The sequence below is a fragment of the Pocillopora verrucosa genome, chromosome 4 (assembly GCF_036669915.1).
Source record: "Pocillopora verrucosa isolate sample1 chromosome 4, ASM3666991v2, whole genome shotgun sequence".
Lineage (NCBI taxonomy): Eukaryota > Metazoa > Cnidaria > Anthozoa > Scleractinia > Pocilloporidae > Pocillopora > Pocillopora verrucosa.
Genome location: NC_089315.1, coordinates 1,485,484 through 1,510,485, shown reverse-complemented (window position 1 = coordinate 1,510,485; position 25,002 = coordinate 1,485,484). Strand labels below are relative to the sequence as shown.

At 38.1% G+C, this 25,002-nt stretch overlaps 3 protein-coding genes across 5 annotated transcripts; 1 reads left to right on the top strand and 2 right to left on the bottom strand.

Moving 5' to 3' along the window:
• Positions 1 to 1,695: 1,695 nt before the first annotated feature.
• LOC131772645 (uncharacterized) lies at positions 1,696 to 7,096 on the bottom strand. Of its 3 annotated transcripts, XM_066165681.1 has the most exons (7): positions 6,393 to 7,096; positions 4,185 to 4,297; positions 3,981 to 4,092; positions 3,627 to 3,719; positions 3,151 to 3,273; positions 2,633 to 2,694; positions 1,696 to 2,392 (listed from the first exon to the last, which is right to left on the bottom strand). In XM_066165681.1, exons 3-7 carry the CDS (start codon positions 4,081 to 4,083, stop codon positions 2,309 to 2,311), a joined length of 465 nt encoding a protein of 154 aa, XP_066021778.1. In that variant the 5' UTR covers positions 4,084 to 4,092; positions 4,185 to 4,297; positions 6,393 to 7,096; the 3' UTR covers positions 1,696 to 2,308. The 3 variants fall into 3 exon arrangements, with proteins under 3 accessions (XP_066021778.1, XP_058944584.2, XP_066021779.1); XM_059088601.2 differs by lacking the exon at positions 4,185 to 4,297; XM_066165682.1 differs by lacking the exons at positions 4,185 to 4,297; positions 6,393 to 7,096 and adding an exon at positions 5,083 to 5,158.
• Positions 7,097 to 13,735: 6,639 nt separating this feature from the next.
• On the bottom strand, positions 13,736 to 15,306 carry LOC136280140 (uncharacterized). Its single transcript, XM_066164832.1, has 2 exons — positions 13,866 to 15,306; positions 13,736 to 13,779 (listed from the first exon to the last, which is right to left on the bottom strand). Exons 1-2 carry the CDS (start codon positions 15,112 to 15,114, stop codon positions 13,736 to 13,738), a joined length of 1,293 nt encoding a protein of 430 aa, XP_066020929.1. The 5' UTR covers positions 15,115 to 15,306.
• Positions 15,307 to 16,069: 763 nt separating this feature from the next.
• Positions 16,070 to 24,007, top strand: LOC131772678 (putative leucine-rich repeat-containing protein DDB_G0281931). The gene is made up of 12 exons (XM_066164831.1): positions 16,070 to 16,089; positions 16,140 to 16,205; positions 17,484 to 17,555; positions 17,663 to 17,732; positions 18,645 to 18,745; positions 19,027 to 19,101; positions 19,531 to 19,587; positions 20,060 to 20,265; positions 20,388 to 20,507; positions 21,555 to 22,386; positions 22,468 to 23,195; positions 23,710 to 24,007. Exons 1-12 carry the CDS (start codon positions 16,070 to 16,072, stop codon positions 23,811 to 23,813), a joined length of 2,451 nt encoding a protein of 816 aa, XP_066020928.1. The 3' UTR covers positions 23,814 to 24,007.
• The last annotated feature ends 995 nt before the right edge of the window (positions 24,008 to 25,002 follow it).

The following is a 25,002-nucleotide window of genomic DNA, read 5'->3' as shown; positions in this document are numbered from 1 at the left end:
ATAACTCGTAAGGGAGACTTTCGAAATTTCTTTGCTCAGGTAGAAAGGAGTACAACGCTATCCCAAAATTAACTGTATCGGATGCAGTTGTTTTTGGGATAGAAATGTCCTGCTCAATTTCACCCCTTGATTTACACCTAATTGCAATAACGTTGTCTGGTATTCCTCGCCGTAGTGCTGAGTCTTCGTCGTTGAGCTATTATTTGTACACGTTTTGTAACGCGCGCAGCAGGATAATGGCCCCCTTTTAAAAAAAATGCTCGTTTATCATATGGCAGAGTAGTTCTGAGGTAAATCTGATTGCACCATGTCAAAAAAGTAATAAAACATGGAGCGATTAGAGAATCGTAGAAATTTTTCATGATGATTTTAACTCCTTGTATTCCACATGTAGGGCTCTTTTACTCCCCTACTATTATTACAAAAGTCTATCATGATCATCAATAAAAGTAATCATTACAATTTGATTTTTTCAAAATTGTAAAACAGTGATCGAAACAGCGTATTGGTCACGGTGTTTTTGCTTCAGTTAAATCTGTAGCTTCCCGTAGCTTTTGAACAAACTGCGTTTATCTTTTCAAAGCCCCTTATTGTCTACGCTTTTGGTTGGACGAGGTTCGATTCCGCATAGAATTTTCTCTTCGTCTCACGCTCGCGTTCAAACGAATAACCTCTCCCTTTATATTACAAATGGAATAGAAATTTACCAAATCATAATTCTAATTCTATCAACTTCGTATGTTTTTCCTACGAATTGGTCATCCGTCCCTCTTGAGCCGGTCCTATTGTGTTCTGCTTCCAACTTGTGCTTGTTTCTAACAGCGGTAGATGTTCTTGATGTCGATTGATGCCTCCTCGGGGATACGAATTTATGTCAGAATTGGACGGCAAGTTGTTTTTCAGAGGAAGGGAAGACCATATTTGCGATTATCACTCAAAATTATGAAACTTTCCTGCTGGTGGAAATGAGAAGGAGAAGAAAGCTTCCAATGTTTTGATGTTGGAAAACATCAAAACAAAAGTATATTGTAGTAAAGTATTTCTTCCGATAACGTATCACTTGTTAATGATTCACTTTTTTTCTTTTCTTTTTCCGAGAAACTCAAGTAATAACTGTTTCGAAAAAAAATAGCAGACCTTCGGCCATATTTCAAGATAATCAATTCATAAAAGGAGACCAACAGCCCGAGTGTTTACTGTTCTTTAGATTATAATGATCAGGTGACCCGACAGCGCTGTCTCTTAAGCTGTTTTTTCGTTCCATCCTCATTTCATTTTCAGCCTACTATACTTAACACCAGATAAGTGAGCTTTCGGGTGCGAAGCTTAGCCTAAACGTTATGTGCGATCCACAGGACACTCACTTATCAATGTGCGGGTCCACAGGACACTCACCTATCATAATCTCCTTGCAATATGCTTCTAGTTCATTTTTACGTTAGGGAATGTATCGCTCAATCACGAAACTCGATCAGCAGTCATAAAAGCCAGTCCTTTCTGGAAAATATACCGTTCCTTTACGGAGGGAAAAACCAGGGTTTGTTAATTGCCCATTTAATTCTTTGCTCGAGACGCCATCTACATAAGCATATATTTGGTTTAAAGCATATTACATCGCAAGACTTCAACATCTTGTACCCCGTCAGGTGAGGCGGTTTCTACCTATGCAGTGACTACGGACTCCTATTTGCGCAAACACTTTATTTCAGCAAAATACAAAAGTTACACATCAATTTCTATTTGTATACGTGTAGGACTGATAGATGCCTCTTGAAAACGCAAGCCACAGGCTATAAAACCTTCCGCTTCACCAACATACTTAAAGGATATCACGGATGGGCCGCAGTTTTCCACGCATAACTACTAAAAAAATTTGAAAAATAGGTTCAACTTTAAAAAAAAAAATAAAAAACACGCATAAATGCAGTGGCCTAAGATAGTCATAACGCGTAGACAAAATGATAAGAAAAGAGGCCTCACTGAAAATTCCTTTTTTCCAGAAAATGTAAACAAAATAAGTGCACTGCTGTAGAACCAATCAAATCAATTCCTTAAAAACGCGTTCGACAAAAAGCAACAGAAGGATTAAAAAGAAAACAAAAAAAAAAACAGTTGAGCGACAAAGTTTCTAGAATTACGTTTACAACAACAGATGCGTCGCGTCTTGAACTTGGAGTTACGATTGTATCTCTTCTAAATATATCCACACGAAATTAAAACTAAATGTCGATATTGAAAAGAAGTTAAGTTCAGCCTCAAGTTCAAAAACTAGTGGATGCCTTGGTCCATTGAGTCAGCAGTGATTAGCTCATGACACGACCACTACCGCCTGGGCGCAGAAAACGCAGAACTGCTCCTGATTGAACAGCATGAATGTGCCTCCAAGTTTCCCCTATTTTCAAAAAAAGGCAATGAATTGATTGTCGATATATCAAATTATAAAAACAAACAAACAGCAGAACGAGAGAAGATGTGGTGGATGCATGGATTAGACTCCAATAATTTCACGATAAGCGCATCATGGGTTAGCCATCGAGATGCCAGTACAGTATGTGTTAAAAACATTAAGTAAATAGAATGTTTCTCTTCTCTGGAGCCAATATGTATGGAAAAAAACTATTAAGTACTATACCTTAAAGGTGGGGGGAACCTTGGTTACGTTAAGGCGTAGTGTTCTGGTTAAGGTGTAGGTCTCTTGGAGGAAATAAGAGGTGAGACAGTTATGTCGCGCATAAACGCATTCCTTCGTTTTGGCTAGTAAAATACGTAAGAAAAGTAACCAACTAAAAGTGCAGATAAAAAGAGAAATTTCGCCAGATACTTTTTCTTGTTTATAAAATGGACCAGTTTTATTTTCTTCATCTTTGCTTATCTTTGTGAGATTTAACATTTGATAAGTTTCGTACTTATAACAACTGTAATGCAAAATACATAATATGAAGAACTTCTCTGTAATAAGTTCTGCTGTTTACCAAAGCTGAAAACCTCCAGGGAGTAACTGAGTGTCTCGGAGAATAAAATAATATTTTTTCTCCTGAATCGTGTGACGAAAAATACCAGGAAATATTTTATGCAGAATAGGTGTAAACTACTCCTTCAATGAATTCAAGGAAATTGTATCTTGATTAAGTATTCCTGATGAATACTCACCGTCTGCTGAGAAATAGCAGTGGTATGGCACGTGATCGCAATTCAACTCCTTACTCCGTTCGATGATGGTTTTTCCATCTTTCGTGATGTTGACAAAGAAAGACAAAGAGAAAATGTCTCTCGCTGTAAGGAGAAATATAGAAAAGATTTTATGAGAAACTCTTTGAAATTGTTCGTGTTTAAGACAAACCTAAAACTGAGAAGATTAGTAAGCGATGGGATCACGCTATAAAGGAGAGTGTCGATTATCTTGACTACTTCCTTGGTCTAGCCAAAGAGAATTTTATCCTCTCATGTCCAGTCACAATACAATAAAACGACTCCGTTCTTATTGCCTTCTCTCCACTAAAATATTTGAAGTTAGGTTTGACCACCGACATTGAAACGTTTTTACCGCCAAACTGTAATGTCTGACAACTATTCTCCAACTCGGGTTGATTAAGTGAGCTCTTTTAAAAAGTAACACAACGACTTACCAGGGGTGAACGTAGCCGTGACTTTGACGGAATCAGCAGCTGTTATCACGGGCCATGGAGAAACCTTGTACTTTAAGGTTTTATCCGGAGGACCTGGAATACAACGATGCAATTCAATGCACGCCATGCTGGGCTATCTACAGCTCTACACCCATAAAGACATCCATCCCCTGGCCCCTATAGTCTTCAAACAGCACCCAGTTTCTTTCTGGACTTATCCTGGACTTCAAAGGGACAAAAAAAGTTGACACCCTAAATTATGCCCTATCAATTGATGATATTTTACACAAGAAAAAATAGGAATACCCTCAAAAATTAGCTAATAATTCATTAAGTAAGGGAGAAACGTTTTACCGCAATATTTCAAACTTTTTACTTCCACTTGTAAGCCAGCGGACAGCATCACGCAGCAAAAGAGGAAGATCCCAGCTTGATAATGAACGTTTGTAGCCATCATTCACAGACTCTGTTGAGTAAGAGAATCAAACGTTTCAATATATCATGAAGACTTGAAAATATTCTCACCCCAAACACTCTCGGATGTCATGTAATACTCACCCAAGAGAACTCTCATGAGGGAGTGCTGCGCGACACAATATGACGGCTTCAAAGGAGATCAGAGGTGAAAACTAACGCAGTGGTCTCGACAACAACTTCTTTACTGCAGGCGCCTTTGATTACAAAAAATCATATTTGTGCTTGAATGTCTTAGGTCGTACTCGTTAAAGATATTGAAGATTTTTCAAAGAATGCACATGAGGCATTAATCAAAGAACGGTGAATTTTTACCAAAAATAATGGACGTGTGGTAATTGTCATTAAATTGATATGAAGCAAACGTTGTAAAAGAATGGCTGTTATTAGACTGTTATAAAAATTTTATCTTTCGGCTATCGAAGTACATGAAGTTTCATTGCGAAAGGCAGTCAGTGGTGACATGCACTGTTAAGAGGAAGCAGTTGTAACCGGTTGACATGTTAAGATGTAAAGGAATCAGCCAACCAATCACGCTTTATGCGGCAAATGTTTGTTTAGCAGACCGTTACGCTTCTAATTTGAAGTGTTAAGTTTTGCTTCAGAAGATCTGAGAAAGCATGTCTCTTTAAATAAATGATGAACAATTTATGTTTCAAATAAAGGTAAAGTGCTAGAAAATCCCAACTAGCAAGAGGCAGACCAGCTGGCTATTTATACAGCGCGAGGTTTTAAACTGGGAGCGACCGAGAACAAATCCAGAGAGTAGCAGGAGGAACCATATTTACAAGTTCAGCGTCCTAACCAATTGTTAAGTCCCGTTTTCCAGATTGCTTACCGTCGAAAAGTACTAGAAAGATAAAGTCATAGGGTATCAAGGATAGAAGAGATTGCCTTCTGTGATTAATGCAACGCTGATCATCCAAAACAAACTTACATGCACACTAATTAATTACAGAAAACGCGAAAACAACACACTCACCCACTAAGGAGCAACTCGCTCGAGATGCGAGGAAGGAACAGTTGTTGATTATTAGAAAGTGGAGGATATATTATATTACAAATGAAATCACCCACGGTTTTTTCCATTGTCAGGAGAAAAAACCCGTACCTTGTTTACGTTATGTTCTAGAATCAATTAGGGGTAAAAACCCCTGAAGCTGATGCTTTTGTTTTCTTTATCTTTTTTCTTTATCTTTTTTCTTCCTTAGCTGTCTTAACGGAAGGCTTAACTCAACAAGGGCAAAAATCAGTAGTTTCAATCAAAGGGAAAATGCCTTTTAGCTGATCCTTTTCATTACAACTTCACGTCACCTATGTTTCGTGGGTCGTTAAGTATTCGTATATCATGCTATTGTTTAAGTTCTTGTTGGATTTCACCCGGAAATGTAAGACCGCTATAGAAATCGGAACGCTCTTTGATGACATTTGAGACAATTTCCTTTTGTTTAACATCCAAAAACGAACAATAACTTCAATTCCGAAAGTTTAACTTTTAATTTCTTAACTGCAAAGCAAGGAACGCAACAGATAAAAAACAAAAAAAACGGTTCGCGAGCGCAGTGTCCCACAAACATCTTATTCTAACATCTCGAACAAAGATACTTTCGAAACACTTCAGATTCGACTGGACTCCCTCAGAGGGCCAGTTCGGATCTTTAGATTTTTTCATCAAAAAATGTCGCCACGATATCAACAAACTTAATTCAATCGTAACACCAAGGGAATCTTTCTTCGGAAGAGTGGACTGCACTAAAAAGTCTAAAAAAACGCGAGGATATAGTCATTAAAGCGACCAACAAAGGCGGCGTAGTTGTTGTTTGGCGGGCCGACCTCTACCTATGTTAAGGAACCCAGCTCTGAAACACTACTCCGTTTGGTCGAACCAGTACTCACATTCAATTGCTTTTCATTCGGTGGTAACTACTACAAACAAACTAATGGCGTGGCTATGGGTACAAAAATGGGACCTAGCTACGCCAATCTTTTCGTAGGTTTTATCGAACATCAATTTTTTAGTCAATACCACGGCTCTACGACCGTTAAATTGACGATTGCATCGGCGCTACCTCCTCTACCAGAGAGGAGCTCACTCAATTTATAACCATCGTCAATTCCTTTCATCCGGCTCTTAAATATACCTGGGAAATTTCTGACACTTCTTTGGCTTTTCTAGAAATCAAAATTTCAATTGAAGGCAACGGTTTATATTAGTGTTTACTACAAACCGACAGATTCACATAGTTACTTGTTGTATATCTTCACATCCATCACACGTCAAGAATTCCATACCTTTTTCACAGTTTCTCAGACTTCGTAGTTTATGTGGTGAGTTTCGATTGTCATCTACCACGCACTTATCGGAATGTTCGCGAATGTTTTTTAACAGACCTTTAGGTTACTGTTTTCTCGTCACCATATTCCCACCAATAGCGTAGCTCCACTTTCTGCATATCAACATACACAACCCACAATTCCTCCAATCGCTCTAACGAAGGGTTAACGCTCGAAACGTCAGTGTTTTTACCCTTTACCAATTTACGTTTTCAACTCAGTTGTTAACAATAAATTACCTGTCCCACAAACACTTTCTCCAAAAAACTCTAATCAATATCGTCATCAAATTCAGTGCGCCCAAAATTTTTTTTCACGTAATATTATGAGAATCACAATCAGAGCTGAGTCAAAAACGTAACAAACTCAGCGAACAAATTCTATATTGCCGCTCTGAACTTTCCAAAATCTGTGCCAAAATTCAGAATGCCAATTCGAAACTTTTTAACCATTTGCACCAAATTAAGACCCAAAAACTCGACCAACCTATCGGCCCTCAAATTACAAGCGACTCATGGCCTTAAAAACCTCAAAACTGTACTTACCATACCAGAAAATTTACTACTTTCCGATTCAGAAAAATCAGTTCGCAGTAAGGGTTTAAATTTTGTTCCCATACCCAAAAAAAAACCGACGAATTTTTAGTTAAGCAAGACGTTGAAAAATTCCTTCGCCGCGTTCAGTTGAAAGCTTTTTTTTAATGACAAAGAGGATGATTCTAACATCTCGAACGAAGATACTTTCGAAACACTTCAGGTAAGAGAGTTTAAATGGACTCTCCTGGGGGGCCAGTTCGCAAACTTAAATTCAATCGTGAAAAAGGTAAAAAAAACGTTCTCTGATTAAAAAGGTTTTAAAAAATATGAGCTTTCGGCTATTATACTATAGCCTTTAACGAATGTAAAAAATATAAGCGCGTGAATGGAAATATATACAGGGGAGGGTGTGAAAAAATTAAAAACTAAAAAATACAATAGAAGTGTGAAAATAAGATAGAATATTGTCTTGGTAACGGTTTAGAGTTATTGTCTGCGCCGACAGTTTTTGCGGTATGCCAAGATTCTAGTGTTTTCCGAACGCGGTAATTACCTTTGTCTATCACGGTAGCGCCCTAAAAGTCAATCGTGTGATTGTTTTCCCAGGCATGGTTGGCAATGTTCGAGCCACTCGTATAGTTTTTAAGATTTCGTTGATGTTCCTTTCTTCGGGTTTTAAACCATCTGCCAGTTTCTCCTACAATTATCCTATTATCCTATAATAGCCGAAAGCTCATATTTTTTAAAACCTTTTTAACCAGAGAACGTTTTTTTACCTTTTTCACTTTGTCATATCCTGGTTACAGTTAAATTCAATCGTAACACCAAATTTTCCAATCTTTCTTCGGAAGAGTGGTCGGCACTAAAAAAGTCCAAAAAAAAAACGCAAAAACATAGTCATTAAAGCAACCGACAAAGGCGGCGCAGTTTTTGTTCGGCGGGCCGATCTCTGATGTAAGTTCAATTATTTTCGTGGCTAAGGCATTATTGACATTAATCTACGTAGTAATCAAGTTTGCTTCTATGCTTTTAATGTCGTGGGTATCCGCGTTAACTAAAGTGGTACAAAAGTAGGTTAAGAAAAACGTCATTGTTTACCAAGCGGCACAACTTATTTTCGCTGAAGGTACTGATAAACTGCAACGTAAAGTAACTTAGCCTACTTTAGCTCCAAAAGCACATTGTTAGAAGTATTATTTTCAAACACGAGGCATTTCTCACCGTCTTTTATTGCTGGAGAATTAGAACCTGCTGATGATTTACAGAGCTCAATCATTTTGCCAATTTGGAGCATCAGAATGAACAGATGATTTACAATTTTTTAGTAAAGAAATTAAACATGACGTCAACGTCATTCTGCAGATGTACAAGGAATCTTCAGTTCATTTATGGACACGTCTTACGCTGATGGCAATTTTGTCATCGTGCGTAGCCTCAGGATTCAGTTGTTTGAAGGATGTTCACCCAGGGAATTGTACCTGCCATCACTTTGGTCGAGTACGAGTTCGTGTCAAGTGCACTGGTATAACACAAGTACCCAGTAACTTGCCTGAATATACGGTGTCTCTGTAAGTACAACGTTATTCTCTTACTGTGAAAGTGATCTATAGACCTACTTCAAAATGGCGGCCCTGCACGATTACTCTTCTTCAATGCAAAGAAGCCTTCTTTACGTCGCTTTTTGGAGAACATTCCGTAGTTCAAATGAATAAAAAGGGTAAGTTTCTAAAGAAACTCGGTGGGAGAGTGTAACAGGGTTTTTTTTGTATTATAACTGAGTTGATAACGTAAATTGGCCATCGCTCTGACGAAGGGCTAACGCTCGAAACGTCAGCTTTCAACCTCTTCACGGTGGCCAGAGAGAGAGAAAATGTGTTGAATGGATATAACTGACTTCCTTTTACAGATGTGGTCTTTTTCTTGCCTGATTTTTATTCTCTTCCTAGCAAGAGCCTGGTCTAAGCTATTCCAGCATCGACGTTAGCATCGTATCATAATCAACAATTTTGCGGCACTGACGCATTAAATCTTACCCAGTACTTCCCCATGTAGCATTTTTATTCCTGTGACCAATACTTACAATCAGATACTCGTGTAAATAATTATTTCCTTATGGTTCTCTACTGAAGTTACATTCTTTAAAATATTTCGTTGTCTAGGGATCTTTCAAACAACCGTTTGAAATCTATACCGGAGGAAGCCTTCTCAAATCTGAAATTGCTTGCAGAAATGTGAGTTGATGTTCACGTTGTTATTTTTATCATAGCCGTCAGACTTATTCCTATTTGCTTACAAGCGATCCGGATCTAGGCTGGATGCATTACATTTATGTAGTTCTGCACCGTTTATTCCATGTCCTTTATTTTTTTCCTTTCAACTGGTTCAGCAATTTTATTATTCAATGCTCTTGGGGTCATTTCTCTCAGCAGACACTTCTAAGGATAAGTTCACTTTTCTTCTTTTGTGCTTGAACTGGATTTGTCGCTTAGACACTTGCTGTGTCTACTCATGCTTGAGACTTTCACGCATTGCGAATATTTTCAGACACTTTATCGTTATCATTATTACTATTATTGTTATCATTATTATAGATCTCCTTCACAAGCGTGTAAGCCCATTACAGGAGGTTCAAGCGTTTAGCTGCATTAATTTGTTTTTGATCTTGTTGATTGCCATTCTTTTTCTTATCCTCTCAGAGATCTATCGCAAAACGAGATAAGGGCAATTCCGAAGAACACTTTCCGAAATCTGACGGCTTTGTCAAACGTGTGAGTACTTGCATGATTTTTCATTAAGGGTAAAGAGATAAAATTTCAAGCGGCAAGATTTTGTTCCTATGCTACTGAAGAAGAATCAGCATCCAATTATACATTTTCCCCTTAAAAAAAAAAACCCTTAATTTCATTCTGACATAACGCTAGTCACTTTTAATAACCTTAACGAGGCGCCTTGGGTTCAAATGACACTTCCTGTTCATTCATATGTGGAATAGACTCTCTAATATAATGCTTATTCTTGTTATTTTTCGTTTGATCTTAGATGTATCTACCAGAACAACATCAAAGGTGGATTTTTCCTTCCTAATAGCGTAGTAAAACTGTAAGTTCTAGTTTTTCAAGGTTTTTTTTTATTCTAAGCTACATATCAGAAGTATGCTCAACAATCCATACAAATTTCATCTACACCAATCAAAAATACATATGACATAATGACTCATGAATACCGCGTTTTGAGTGACCTATCCTCTCCGAAACTGTCTTAAATGCGCCAAAAACTCGGTTATGTTCGCTGTTATATTGAATCATTCCCAGCAAACCTGGCAATTTATCGATGACGTAAAAAGCAATTCTAGTTCTCTTTTTTACTATCCTCTGGACGCAGACCTGAAGACTTTGCTGTAAAAAGCGCAGTGGCTTGTTAAGGATTTTCGTGTATGGCCAATTTGCTGAGTTGTTTTTCAGACTCTTTTCAAAATGGTGATCAGGAATCCAAAGAGGAAGAAAATTTGCGAATTTTTAGGCCACTCTCAGCTTTGGAATCTCAGTCGGGGAAAGTTGTAACAGCGAGGATAAAAAGTATCAGCATACGTCTCCTTTATGTAACTCGAAAATAGGATTTTAAGATTTACTCTGCATCAAATTTGCTTAATTTTTATCCTTATTCTAAAGGAAGCACGTAAGATTTTTCAAGCCAGCCTGAAAATTCAAATTAAGAGTTAAGCCTATACCACGCATTACACAACATTCTGAGTCTGATGGCTCACGAGAATGCGTTGACACGATAAATTGATGTCAAAATCGATGCATGTGCGTTTTCTCTCGTTGTCGTTAAATTGATCAAGATGTAAAGCAAAAACTACTTCTGTTGACCTCGCAAAGAGATTTCCGAACCCTTTTATGAAAATAAACCTTCATCCCTTTATTTGTTTACAGACAGATATCTAACAACGACCTAACGTTGGACGACATGAAAGAGATTTTGCAAAATTCTAAGGATATCGCTTTCCTGTAAGTGTGTGCATCTTTTATGGAAAATATACTCATTTTATGAAGCATGGGATGAGTCTTACTTTTCACCGCGTTAGTTATTGTTGTGGAGTCCAGGTCCGAGTGCAAGCACTCGATTAATTAAAAGTACGTAGGGATATCGGATAGGTGTTGGAGAAACCTGACGAATTACAAGGGGGCTACCACAAAGTTATCACTCGGTACTCTCTTCCCTAAAGCCTGGTTTTCCTACAGCATAAGCTCAAGTGCAAGCACAAACGTTAGGCAAGCATAACAGCTCTTTTTTCACCGTGAAAATTACCTCGACGCTAGCATAAACACAAGTGGAAGCAAGAGATCAGATTTTTTCCTTTGTCTTGTGCTTTGCACTTTTGCTTTCATCAAAGCCATCATACGAGCTTTCAAGTTTGCACTTGCGCTTGCGTCGCCTAATGAGAACCAGGCTTACGACTGATAGCTCTTCTCTCTGGTCACTAATCTTTGGAAGGCAGGTAGTTCAGACGTTCATATGATTAATATCATCTAGCTTCACTTGAGTCCAATATTTAAACATGATGAAAGACTTATTTTTAGGCTAATTTCTATTGTTTACATATTATTAAATCCTCGCAGAGACATTTCAGATAACCCCCTTGGACCTAACTTAACTGCAGACATTTTCGCTGGTTTTGACAGGATCGTGTATTTGTAAGAACCGTAATTGTAACATGTTAATAAGATTCATGTAAGATTTATCTCAATAATTTTGGCACCTTTTCAAGGTTTCCACTTTGCCCCAATTAGTACTGCTACAGTTTTTGTTCTTTAAAACCTTTGTTATTTCAGTTTCTAATTCAGTCTTTCCTCGTTTACCACGCGTGTTTTCTTGGCGTGAGATCGCTGGTGATAACAATCAGCAAATCCTGACAGCTGAACATTTCACACAATAATGATGATCCCGTCAAACTTTTAAACTCCTTTCTGATTTTAACGTCATATACGCCTTCGTCGACGACGTCATCATCGAAAACCCGGGGTGTAGGCAGCTTTTCGACTTGTTATAGGCCTGTTTCTAAAGAAACTTAAATTTTTGTAATTCTAATTCACTTGAGATGCAGATCGCCATCTACACCTCAAGTGATTAAACAGTTTATTTTTACTTACCACCACGATAAGCAATAACCTCTTTTAGATAGATAGTTTAATCTCAAATGCATTTGCAGCCCGAGGGCTGAATTACACATTTTTACAATCCAAGAAATTTAAAATTTAAAATTCAAAAACCTAATTACACGTCTTATTATACCAGCAATTTACAATATAATAACATAATAATAAATTAAATAAAATACATTAGCTATAAATGTAAACTAATTAAAATAAATTTAAATTAATTAAAAGTATCTACATTATCATTATCATTATTATTACTATAATTATCACGCGTGCCGTAACAAAAATAAAGGATATCGTATCGATAAAAATCTAGCCATTAAACCTCCTTGCCATAGCAAATATAAAAGTGTTCATCGTTCTAGAAGTGCGAAGGCGTGGCATATTAAATTGGCGCTTATTTTTGAAGTTATAGCTGGGTTTATGTATGGGTGGAAGAAGCGCCTTTAACTTGTGGCTAGGGTTGTCTAAGATACTTTTAAAAAGCTTCTGACATAGAAATTCGTAATGTTCTAAGATGGGTCGTATTCCTAAATCTTGAGCAACCGCGCAATCACCCGCAGTTATAATGGAAATTGACCGTTTCTCAATACGTAAAAGCTCATTCTTCAGATATTGCGGAAGCGCATTATAGAAGACAGGTATCGCGTACTCTGTTACAGATCTTACACATGATGTGTAGAAAAGTACTAGGTCTTGTAAGGGAACCCTAGCTCTCTTTAGTTGCACTAAAAAATACAACCTCTTACTGGCCTTTTTGATTACTTCTGATATATGACTGTTCCAGGTCAAATCGCTAGCTATATTAAGGCCCAGGAGCTTTACGCTACCAACTACCTCCAACTCTTTGCCTTCAATTACTATGGGATTAAAGAACCCGGGCCTTTTAGAAAATGAGATCCGAAGCTCTTTGCACTTATCAGAATTCAAGTGAACTCTATTTTCTCGTGACCACTCAATAACACAATCTGCTATATTTTGGGCGTGACTTTCACTCTCTTTTGGTATCATCTCCGAGGCTGTTGTATCATCAACGTATTTCCATAGTGGATACGCGATTTCAAGGTCATTTATCATAAGCACAAATAACCATGGGCCCAATTTTGTGCCCTGTGGTACTCCGGAGGGCACAGATCCCCACTCCGAAAAGCACTCCGCAGCCAGCTTAATTCTTTGTGATCTATCAGAAAGAAAATCAACTATCCAATTGGTAATACTAACTGGCAATTTACACTTAGTACGCAGTTTTCTAATCAGAATTTCATGGTCGATAAAATCAAAGGCCTTTCGATAATCAAATACGATTGTTCTTACAGTAGCGCCATTTCCATCAGTGTTAATTGACCAATTATGTAACATGCTAATTAAGGCCATAGTCGTGGAAGAGTTTGGTATTGCCCCGTATTGGCTGTCGTCAATGATACTCATAACTGCTGGTTTGACGTAGTCGTCCACAATAAACCCTTCTGCGACCTTAGAAATGCATGGAGTAAGCGAGATAGGTCTTAGGTCCTTTTTCAGTTCCTTTACTGATTTCTTTTTGGGCAGGGGTGTCACGTCAGCCAACTTCCACATTTTTGGTAAATGCTGCTCGGAGTAGGAGGCATTAAGGATTTCTGTCACTGGGAAAGCCACTGCATCTGAATATTCCTTCAGTAGCCAATTGGGAATTCTATCAGGCCCACACGCTTTCCCAGGGTTAAGGTGAGACAAAACCTTCTGAACACGTTGTTCACCCACGTGCAGGATCTCTGGTGTTGTATTCGCCTCCATGGGGAGAAACTCTAGTGGAGTTGGCAGTCTGTACTCCTCCAGCGGTTCTAAAAACGCGGCATTGATGGTGTTGGCCTTTTCTATTAATGACAATTCTGAAAAACCTTCCACGTCAATCTGGCTCAAAAGGTCGCCATTTTTCCTTTTTGAGCCGCTCAGACGCTTTACTTCGTCCCACCATTTCTTTGGGGCTTCTTGTCTTAAATTCTGAATTCTCACTTCATAATATTTAGCTCTGCATGCCTTTCTTTCCCGGTTAACCAGATTTCGGAAGAACTTGAATTGGGCAGAGTCGCCGCCATATGATTTGAACGCTTTTTGTCTTTTCAGTATCATTGACTTCAGCTTATGGTCAATCCAAGGAGCATCCGCACTACAGGTGCGAATTTCTTTCTCAGGCATCAGAATATCAAGCCCTGTATGTACAGCAGTGTGGAAAATCTCCCACTTTTCCTGGCAACTATCCGTAGGAGCGAACAATAAAGGCCAATCAATAGAGGTTAGATATCTCCCCAAGGCAGCCTTGTTACTCTCACGTAAGTCACGCCTTTTAACAACGTGCTTTCTGTTTACATCACGTTTACCATCTTTTGGCGACACAACAACAGCGTTGTGATCCGACAACCCGAATGGAGGGTAGGCTTGTGGCGGATTATAGTATTCTTGCATGTTAGTGAGCACCAAGTCTAATATGGCATCCTTCCGGGTCTGAACTTGAACTATTTGCTGGAGACGAAAATGATTCAGCAAGCCCTTAATATCCAAGCGGTTGAAATCCCCTGTGACGACCAATCCACAGTTGGGATATCGCGTCTCCGCTAGGACGAGGGACTGGAACAAATGCTCCCGGATAGATGTCCCATCGGCCTTGGGGGGGTGATAGATCACTGCCGCGATTATGCAGGAAAACCCCCGGGGGAGGCGGTTTGGTCTTAGATGGAGCCACAATGTCTCATGATTATCACAGCACTTTAAATCGTTCAGTTGTTTATATTTGCACCGTTTTTCTTGAATATAGACACACACACCACCGTGTTCTAGTGTCTTCCTGTCCTCACGCACAATAGCAAACCCGGGGATGTCAACAACGGTGTCCAACACAGAGTCCTTTAGCCAGGTTTCCGTAACGAACGCAAGGTTGATATGATTACGAGTGATAAACTCGCTAACTTCATCCATTTTGGGGGCTAAAGACATGACATTCGCTAACATGATCTTAGGAACTTTGGGTGACCATTCAGTACTGGCTGCTCTGTTTTCCTTGGTGCAATCTATAACAATGCAGTTGTTTAGATTGCTACGTGGAAAGGTGTCATTTTGAATATTTAATATGTTCGCCAGTTGGTTATGTAAATGAGGTTTCCTGTGAAGGATTAAGTTCCTGGCAAAGAAACACCCATTAAAGTTCGGAAATTGCTGAATCTTGTGTGCTCCATTCCCCATGCAAATCCCAATCTGCCTTTGTTTGCGCTGTCCTGCTCTTGTCCCTCGACGTGTAGGTCTTTGCCGTGTTATTCCCAGATCAGATATGTTGCGCCATAACTCACGACCGAGCGACTTCTTCGTCGTTGAAGATAAAATGGCATTCAGTGCCGCTCTTGAATAAAATATCGCCATGTAACTAGAGGCCAATATTATAAAAAACTACTTGTGATTAAAATAATGCTCTTTGTCGTTTCGAGGAAGTTATTTTGAAGAAAGTTCGCTTATAATCACGGAGCAGGAGAAAACGCGTGCTGCCTGTCAGGCGCTACGTCATATTACCACCATTTTATGATAGTTTGTTATTCTTTACCGCAGAAATATTCGATTGGCAAATTTGACAAAAATTGCTGATGGAGCGTTCAACTCTTTAAGTAAACTCAGTGACTTGTAAGTCCCTGTTTTTATGTTGTAAGTAGAAGTTGGCATGTTTTCTTGCTTTCAGAATTGCTCTTGTTTTTATCCTTCTTAACAAAAAACAATCCCTCATGAACGAAAACTATCACACGAATATGTACCTGCTGCACTAACCTCCTCGTTCCTTAATAATTTCATTAAACCTTGCCGATTCCTATCCAGCTTTTCAGCTTTTTTGTTGTAACAATAACGTGTACATGTTCCCTGTTACCTTTCTATTTCGTGCCCCGTGGCACAAAACGCGTCCACTTGCAGAGACCTTCGCTAGATGTGCATGACTATACTAAGGTAATCAGTGTCAGTTAACGACTTTTGATTCTTATTTTTAAATACCCCAGGCGGTTAGACGACAACAACTTAACATCTGTGCCCGACTTGACTGGCCTTAAGACGGTGGAGTTAATGTAAGTTTCTATTACTCAAATAGTGGGTTACTTCTCGTGTTGTTATTTTATCTTGCTTCACTTTATCGAAAATCTTTCAAATGGCTTGAAGTGTAATCTTGTAAACACTGAGCCATTTTCTACGCCAAAAATTATAACTAAATTTGCTTAACGTAAACTGCAATTTTACTTTTTAGTTTTCCATCAACTATTCAAAGCCAATTGTAAAATAATTTCTTTTCAATTTCCTTGCTAATTTCGATTTCTTCAGGAGGATTTAACCTTTAACGCTTCAAACTCCTACCGACTATTTGCTCGCATTTTGGACACATACGATATACACTGTATCCTGAGAATTTAGTGGAAATTGGCTCACACGATTCCGTGGAGCAATACATATCTTTTGCAGGTGATAAAAAGCCACAAAATGTAAAAAAGGATGTTTCGTCAGGAAAATGTTTCATATCAATTTTTTTTCTTATCTAAGTTGTAAAAGAATTTAGTCAGCATGAGTCAACTCAAGAGGAGAAAACACGAAGGAAAAAAAAATTACCTCAAGTTTAAGTATGCATCATAACGCATGATTTTACCTTTAATTTCCAAGATCTGATTGTTAATTCTCCGCTCTTGCTACTACACATTACCTTGTTAATTAGTTATGAGAATATGGTGTTAGAACGAGATAACATCTGCCTGATTAATTTGTGTATTCTTACTACCTGTTTGTTAGATAATGTATGGATATTTTAGGGCGAAGTTACATATTAATCACTTCTGGGAGTCAGGGTTAACACATACTTTCTATCGCAAATTTTCTATTACATGCAAAGTTTTCAACGAATTAAAAACTAGAGCAACATTGGAGAGTTCCTTCTCTCGATTCCTCTGTCCAATCACAAAACAAACGTTTTGGTGATAACGTTATTAGTGTCGTATCATGCAGTTGTAATTGAGTGAGCTACATTTGGGATTTTTTATTAATGAAACTGAACGTTTTGAATTCATTCATTTGTTTATTAATGTTAAAAAAAATTCTGATAATTTCACTTCTTTTAACTATTTCCAGGCACTTGGGAAATAATCGAATAAACAACATATCAAGCCTTGCAACGTCAAGAATCAACTGTGTGAGGGAAATGTAAGCAATATGCATTTTAAAAAGAGAATTCCCCTTGCAAATTGATTCCTATTTTTAGGGGTGATTCGAATTCCTCAATAGCCTTTTTTTGTCAGTACGTATGGCAGGTTGGGAAGGCTTGAGTGCATTCACATTTACCTATATGCGCATTGTCTCTCTAGGTCTCTGAGGGAAAATCAGATCGAGCAGCTACCAGCCGAGGTGTTCCAGAATGTGAACGTACTGTACGCTTTGTAAGTTGTGTTTGATTGGATACTGTGACTTACTGATTTCATACTTCACTCATCTATGGCTTCGTTTGCGATTGATTGCCTAATATGTCTTATACTTACTCATACAGAGATTTGTCCTTCAACAAAAAGCTCTCGTCCATACCAGATGGTGCGTTTTCTGGCCTCAAGCAATTGGAAGTATTGTAAGAGAAAAGTTTATTTTCAAACACGTAACCTGTTTGTAAATAGAATAAGAGAGATGGCAAGCTCGGTAAAGAAGTAGAGAAAGATGTTTTACGTCTTCAGTTGTCACGAGACTGGGACAAAGAAAAAATTCTGGGTCCCCATGAGATTCGATTCCTCATGGGGACTCAGAATATTTCTTTGTCCCAGGCTCGTGACGAGACGGAAAACGTCTTACTCCATGCAACCTGCTGTCATCAAAAATTACGAGGTAACCCTAAAACATGCTAATTAGAGAAATATTATTTGAAAACTCTTTATATTGAGATCAAATCTGCCTTTTCTTCTCCTTTGTTTTTTGTTTTGAAACAGTTAGAACACAAAATAAAAAAGGTTTACTTTGAACATCAATGTCATTTTCCTTTAATTAGGTTTCTGCACTTCAACAACATCTCAAAAATTAGCAGCCTTACCTTTGCTGGGCTTAGAAATCTGAAGATGCTGTAAGTAATCTTTTCTCTTTAAGTTGACACGAAGAAAACTGAATTTTTTGTGTATTATATGAAACGTTTAGAAATTAATTTTAAGATACTGTACCTAACGAAACATACAGACACAGCAAAAAGAAACGTTTACTCTAAAATAGCGCGGAAGAACTAATTAATACAGAACATTACTGGAGGCCTTACTCCAAATCTCCGAGAGAGAGAGAGCTGTGTGTTAGAATGGTTTGACAGAAACCTCGAAGCGTCCGTCTTGTTTTTTTTTAAGGATGCTTATCAAGAACAGTCTGACTTATCTTCCTGAAAAGGCTTTTGCTGAAATGTCTTTGAGCTTTTTGTAAGTAACTTGAAATCTATGAATTATTTGCAAATTCTAAGGTGTCACATGGAGATCATTAATATATGTAGATTACTTACGAGATAGTTTGATTCTCTCTTTATTTTTATCTGTAGGTTTTTACATGGAAACCGAATCAAAAACATTGATGCGAATGCTTTTCGCGGCCTCACTGATCTGCGTTTGGTGTAAGTTGTATTGAATAGAAGTAAACTGATATGCTTTTCTTTCAGCTTCGTACATAGTTCTATAGTATTTAGCATTTTAAAAAAAGTTCAGTGTCGATCAATTTTTTAGTTGGTTTGTCTAAATCAGTATCACAATCTTGATGGTTTTATGTCAAGTTTCCCCTTCCCCTTTTTTTTAGTACGGGATGGCATCAAATGTATTCTGCGTGAGGGAAATTGCCATTTTAAAGCAATTCATTCTTAAGCCAATCATATAAACAAATTAACTTCTTGAATTCTAGGACGCTATTTGAAAACCCCGCCTTAATGTCACTTCCAAGAAATGTATTCAATGGACTGACTGAAAATGTTACTTTGTAAGTATAGATAGTTCTCAATCTACTAACTAGGATACATTTCTTCAAAGCCCTTTTTACATTTAATAAGTATGAACTTTGAGTCGTTAATACAATTGCATACCCACTGTTCCTCAATGTAGTTGCTTGGATAAATATTATTATTTGAGATATTTAACAATTTGTAATTCAAGTTGGTTATACCTTCCGAGAGAGACATCTTGTTTTTTTAAGATCACCGAAACCTCTGGTGATGCCAACTAACTTGAAGATGTTTAACCATGCAGTGATAAATAACAAACTGCACAATAATTTTGTTCTTGACTGATCCTGATCTTCGTGCACGGTTCTGACCAAATGAGCTACTTCATTTGAACCTACTAATTGTCAATTTACTTAAGCATACCCCAAACCTCATCTTAAAGTTAAAAGGTTTGAACTTCTTTTTAGAGCTCTCTCCTGCAAAACCCTCAAAGAGCTTCCTCGAGGGATAAACGAGGCAAGAGTGTAAGTAAAAGATCATGTAGAGCAGTTTTGGTTGTAATTCAGGATCGCTCGGGTTTTGCTGTAAAACTCAGATTAAAAATAACGATTGATTAACCTTGACTTGATAATGTATATCAACAAAGAAAAGAACATTACAGATCAGTCATTCTTTGCTGCCTCGAGGTCATTTACACATAGGGTGCTCAAGTATATTATCTTCAGTTTGATCTACTTTATCAGTTGCAGTAAAATCCGGCTGTGATGTGCTCTGCTGTCTTGTGCTATAATGTATCATGTTTGAACTTTCATCAATGATTTGTCATATTCAGTATCTTTTGGTCTGGTTTGGTGTGGGTCTGAATCCAGGCCATTTAATTTGCCTAACATATAAGCTTTGTGGAACTCTTTAACCTTGCATTACAGTGAACTGTTGCGCCGGCTTTTCACCCTTTTGGTTTTATTAACAAGTTTTTGTTTTAATTTCTTTCATCAGTGTATGTGCTCCAACAGAATCTTTGTTTGTAATCGTCTCTTACCGAGAACGCCGCTATCAGCGGGATGGTCTTCTAGCCTCCGGCTTTATGTGTCCTAAATGCAGAAAGGAGGTCTATCCCAGATGCCTTAATTGTAGCCTTTGCTCGACGGGCACCTACAGCAGCCGTGATACTACGAATACACATTGCTTGAGGTGCCCTGCAGGTAAATACGATGCTTTACATGTTGCAATGTGTTTTTGGAGACATTTACGTTTAGCTAAAAACCATAAAATGAGTGTCTGATCTCAATGGATAGAGTATCGCTCCCAAATGTTTTATTTTTAGGAGGCTTTTACCAAGACGAAATGGGCCAAATTGACTGTAAGACCTGCTCCATTGGCACTTATGTTCCTGAGATTAACTACCCTGGAAAATCCGCGACTGACTGTCGTGCATGCCCTTACGGTAAGGGAAAATAATGATTGAAATTGAGTTTTGAAAAATTGAGGCAATAATATTGAATAGAAGAGAATTCTTCTTGTAAGAATGCATTACGTATGAATATCTTGAGAAGAATCTCGATTTCAGAAATTCTTGCTACAAGAATAAGGAATTCTTTTCTCAAGAACGAGAATTCTTCCTTTATCATATTGACCCATCTCGTCTCGATAAAGAAGGAATGGGTCAATATGGATGCAAGATTTGCAGCACGTATACCTATGTTCATGAGGAGTAGCATCCTTGAAAAAGTCCTAATGACTATCGTGCATGCCCATACGGTAAGGATCAGGTTCAATAACAAGCTATTGCGTGATTTCACTTTCGTTCTTATTGTCCGATGACCATGATTTTATGCTTTGAAAGATGTGCTTGCTTTTCATTATGATTTTACACATGAACTAATTATCAAACATTTTCTCGCGATTAAGAGTCATTAATGATTGTAGAGCCAAGCTAGGAAAACCAATTTGTTTCGACACCTGTACTGCTAATTTTCGGAAGGCGGTGAGGTAAAACGACTACTCGTCTCTAACCGTAAATTGTTGACCGGGTGCTGTCGGTAAAATTTGGTGTTCTGTCTCTGATGTGTATTACTCCCCATGCAACCATAGGTTTACAATGTTGTGGAGAGCACTGGTGGTTGTACTTTAGCAGAAAGTTTATCCATCTGGCTCTGGTTGTTCAAAGACTGGATAGCGCTCTTGACTGAATAAATCTCGATTCGGTGGATAGCGCAGTACGTTCTGCTCACACTTATCCATTGGACAGCGATTTACCCATTTGATAGATGCCGTGATGATGCCGTAGAACGGCGAAAGCTCGGAGTGAATAAAGAAAGAACCACAGTAGCACTTAAAGGCTTCATTTGATCAAATTCCCACACCATTTGATAGTGTTATCCGTTCTTTGAACAACTGGTCTCTGAAAGATCCCTCAAGAAAGTAAAGGGTTTTCATGTTGGAAAATCCTGATCACTATGTATTTACATAACATTTCTGTGTTTGTAAACAGGTACTAACACTAATGAAATCGCTGGTTACCGTGCATGTCGATGCCTCCATAAATTCTACCGCTTGGATCGTTTTGGCCCATGCAAATCGTGTCCATATCATGGAATGAACTGTGAGAATGATACTGCAATATTAGCACCAAATTACTTTTGGAAATGGAACAGCTCCGAAAAAATGGAATCTTACAGAAGTTTCGTCCAAAACATCCAAATTACCACAGCTGAGTATAATAAAACCTTCTCCACTTTTGAGGGACTGTTGCCAAAGCCTCTGAAGTGCCCTTATCCAGACTCATGTAAGGGCGGAATAAACTCAACGTGTAGCACTGGCTACCAGGGTACCCTCTGTGCAGCATGTTCCTCGTACCATTATCTTAGATTCAACAGATGCTTAAAATGTCCCAAGTCGGTGGTCACAGTCATTTCTTGTGGTCTGATACTTTTGTTCTTTGTCCTGCTGTTTGTGATTGTTTTCAAGTGCGACTCAAGACGAACAGGAGACAATCGTTTTGTTGCAGATGTCGTAATGTCCTGCATTAAGATCATTATTGGATTCTATCAAGTTCTTGCTGGTATTTTTTCAGCTTTGCTGCATGTACAGTGGCCAATGGTTATTTTATCTGCGGCGAAATGCTTGAAATTTGTTGAAGGAAATATTTTACAGTTCGCACCTCTGAGTTGCATTCACCCTGTGCTCCGCTTGGATCCATTTATTCAATTTGTCCTCGCTGTTACTATAAACGTCTTTGCTGTCTCTTTAATACTGCTTTACCTCTTCTTTAAAATGCTTCTCCTTAACAGGATGGAGAATTCCACGGAAGAAAGCAATTCCAATTTTATAGCGAGAAACACCTTAGAAAGAATGGAGGATACCACAGCAGAAAATGCTTTGTATGGAATTGAGAATTCCATGCTAGAGAGTACTTCGGCGTGCTCAAGGGGGGAATTCAAACGGGAAAAAATCTCAAACTTGAAGAAGTCTTGCTACCGAAACATCTTTTTATTTCTCCTGTTGTCTTATCCAATAACAAGTAAGAAGATTATAAACATTCTGCCCCTGCCAGGAGCGTGTGTCAAGGTGTGTTTCTTGAATGATGACAACGATTGTATTTCTCTACTGAAGGCCGACTATTCCATTCCTTGTTCTACCTCTCGACACAGTGACTTTTGGCACATCGCTGCTGGGTTTGCACTGTATCCCATCGCCTTCCCAATTCTGCTGCTGGCACTCCTTTGGAAATGTCGAAAATACCCGCAAAAACACAAACAGTTTAACTTTGGCTTGAAAGTGTTCTATGAGAACTATAAGGACAAGTATTGGTTCTGGGAGATAGTTGAGATGTACCGGAAGCTGATCTTTATTTCAGTCATTCTTCTGTTCGACTCCGAAAGTGATTCTCAAATTGGCTTTGCTGTGATCGCAGCAAGTGCATCAGGAATTGTATACACCATCTTTCGACCGATGAAAGACAAATTTGAAGATCGACTACAAACATTTGTGCTTTGGGTGATATTCTTTAATATCTGTCTTGGTGCAGTTTATTCACGGCCCACCTTGAACGAGGGGCATGGAGATAACAATTCGTTATTTGTAAATGTGATGTTTTTGATTCTCAACTGTGCCGTGTTGGTTGTGGCAGTTGGTAAGTCCTCTGATCAGAACTTTTTTTTCGATCAATATATTGTAACAGCATTGCAGAAGACTTTAGGGGTTTGGACGGAGTTGTTTAATTACTTTTTTCCTAAATGAGCTCTTTACACCGACAAGTACGTATCTCTGTAATGCATTAATACCTTCTTGCACTATACTTAAGTGAAATAGTTGATTCGGTCTTTGGGAGACAAAGTGGTCCGTTTGACACATTAAGTCACAAAAACCTAGTCAGAGTTGTTAAACTTGGTTAGCAGTGAGCCAAATGTATGAACATGTTAGGAAACTTTGACTATTGTTATCCGTTATCTCTTCCGACCTTCACTGAAGGATTACACGTTTTTCCACCGCTGGAAATCAAGAACACTTCCTGATACAATATTTGTAGTACTTCTACTTCAAATTACTACTACAAAATACTATTGTCTACTACTATTTAGTTTGCTTTTCTGTAACTTTTCGGTGTGGAAAGTTAATCCGCTATGTGACGTTTCTTTTCCTTTCAGGAAAGGGTCTTTTCCATTTGATACATGGCTGTCGACGCAAAAGAGACCCAGATTATGAGGTCCTGGAGCCAATCTTGGGGGAGGAAGACCATATTGCAGAGTAATGGCCGCTTTGGCGTTACAATGTATAACGTCTTTTTAACCTTTCCTCATCATGTTTACCGCCATTGACTTGCGCCAAAAGCCAATATGATTTAACTGCTGAGATTAAAAGATTGATGGAATTGACTCATCCATAATGTTTGAACTGAGAAAACCAAAAGATCAAACAAGAGAACATAAAATTCACTGGCCAGATTTCAAGACAAAAAAAAACTTAGACTTTACATGTAGTTTATAAATAATAACAATCAGAAATTAGATGAGTAATTGAGAGCTTAATCAACTCAATTGCTTTTTTCCTTTTCATTCTTTTTTGCGGTTCCATCGTTAAATTGAAAATTAAATTGATCGACAAAGAGAGCTTAGCTAGTCATAGCTGCATGTGCTCCACTGTTGGTGGCTGCTGTTTTTTCAGGGCATTTTATTGTTCGAAACTACTTGTACGGCCCTTTTGAGGGGGAAACCTTAACCAGGAACTTGGACTCATTAACTAGACTGCCAAAGCTGTGTTGTAACGTCTCATCTTTTCAGATTCTGTGATGACAACAAGCATAAGAATTCATACCGTCCAATATGTATCTTTGTCGTTGAAGCAAGATAATGACACTTTGTTAAGCTCATAGCTTCCTAGTTGATAATTTTTGCTTCGGATAGTTTTCATTGTATGATGCATTTGTTTGTTATTAAATAATATATCTTTATAGTCTTCATGTTTGATGTTCATGATTTTGATAACATTTTTCTTTTTTCCTTTTGCTGTTTTATCACCTTTATCATCATCTTTAACCCTTTAACTCCCACGAGTGACCAGCAAAGAATTTCTCATTACAATATCAGTAAAATGTCAACCAGGTAAGTGATGAGAATAAAGAAAAATATCAATTTGAGGATAATAATTTGATCCAATACTAAATTCTCTGGACTATCATTATAATAATTGCATGGTTGACAGATGGGAGAATTACACATTTAATCTGGGAGTTAAAGGTTAATATAAGAATACATGTTACTTCTTATACCAACGAATTGGAATGAAACCGCTCTCAAAAGGTATTTGGCAAACTAACGGATAGCATTACTCAGACAGATATTTAACAGAGGACATTTTCTGTCACTGAATGAAAAAGTCAACGATAACTGACGTGAAAGCCTTCAAAATACTCGATCGTTTTTGTTGGCCCGATCCGATTC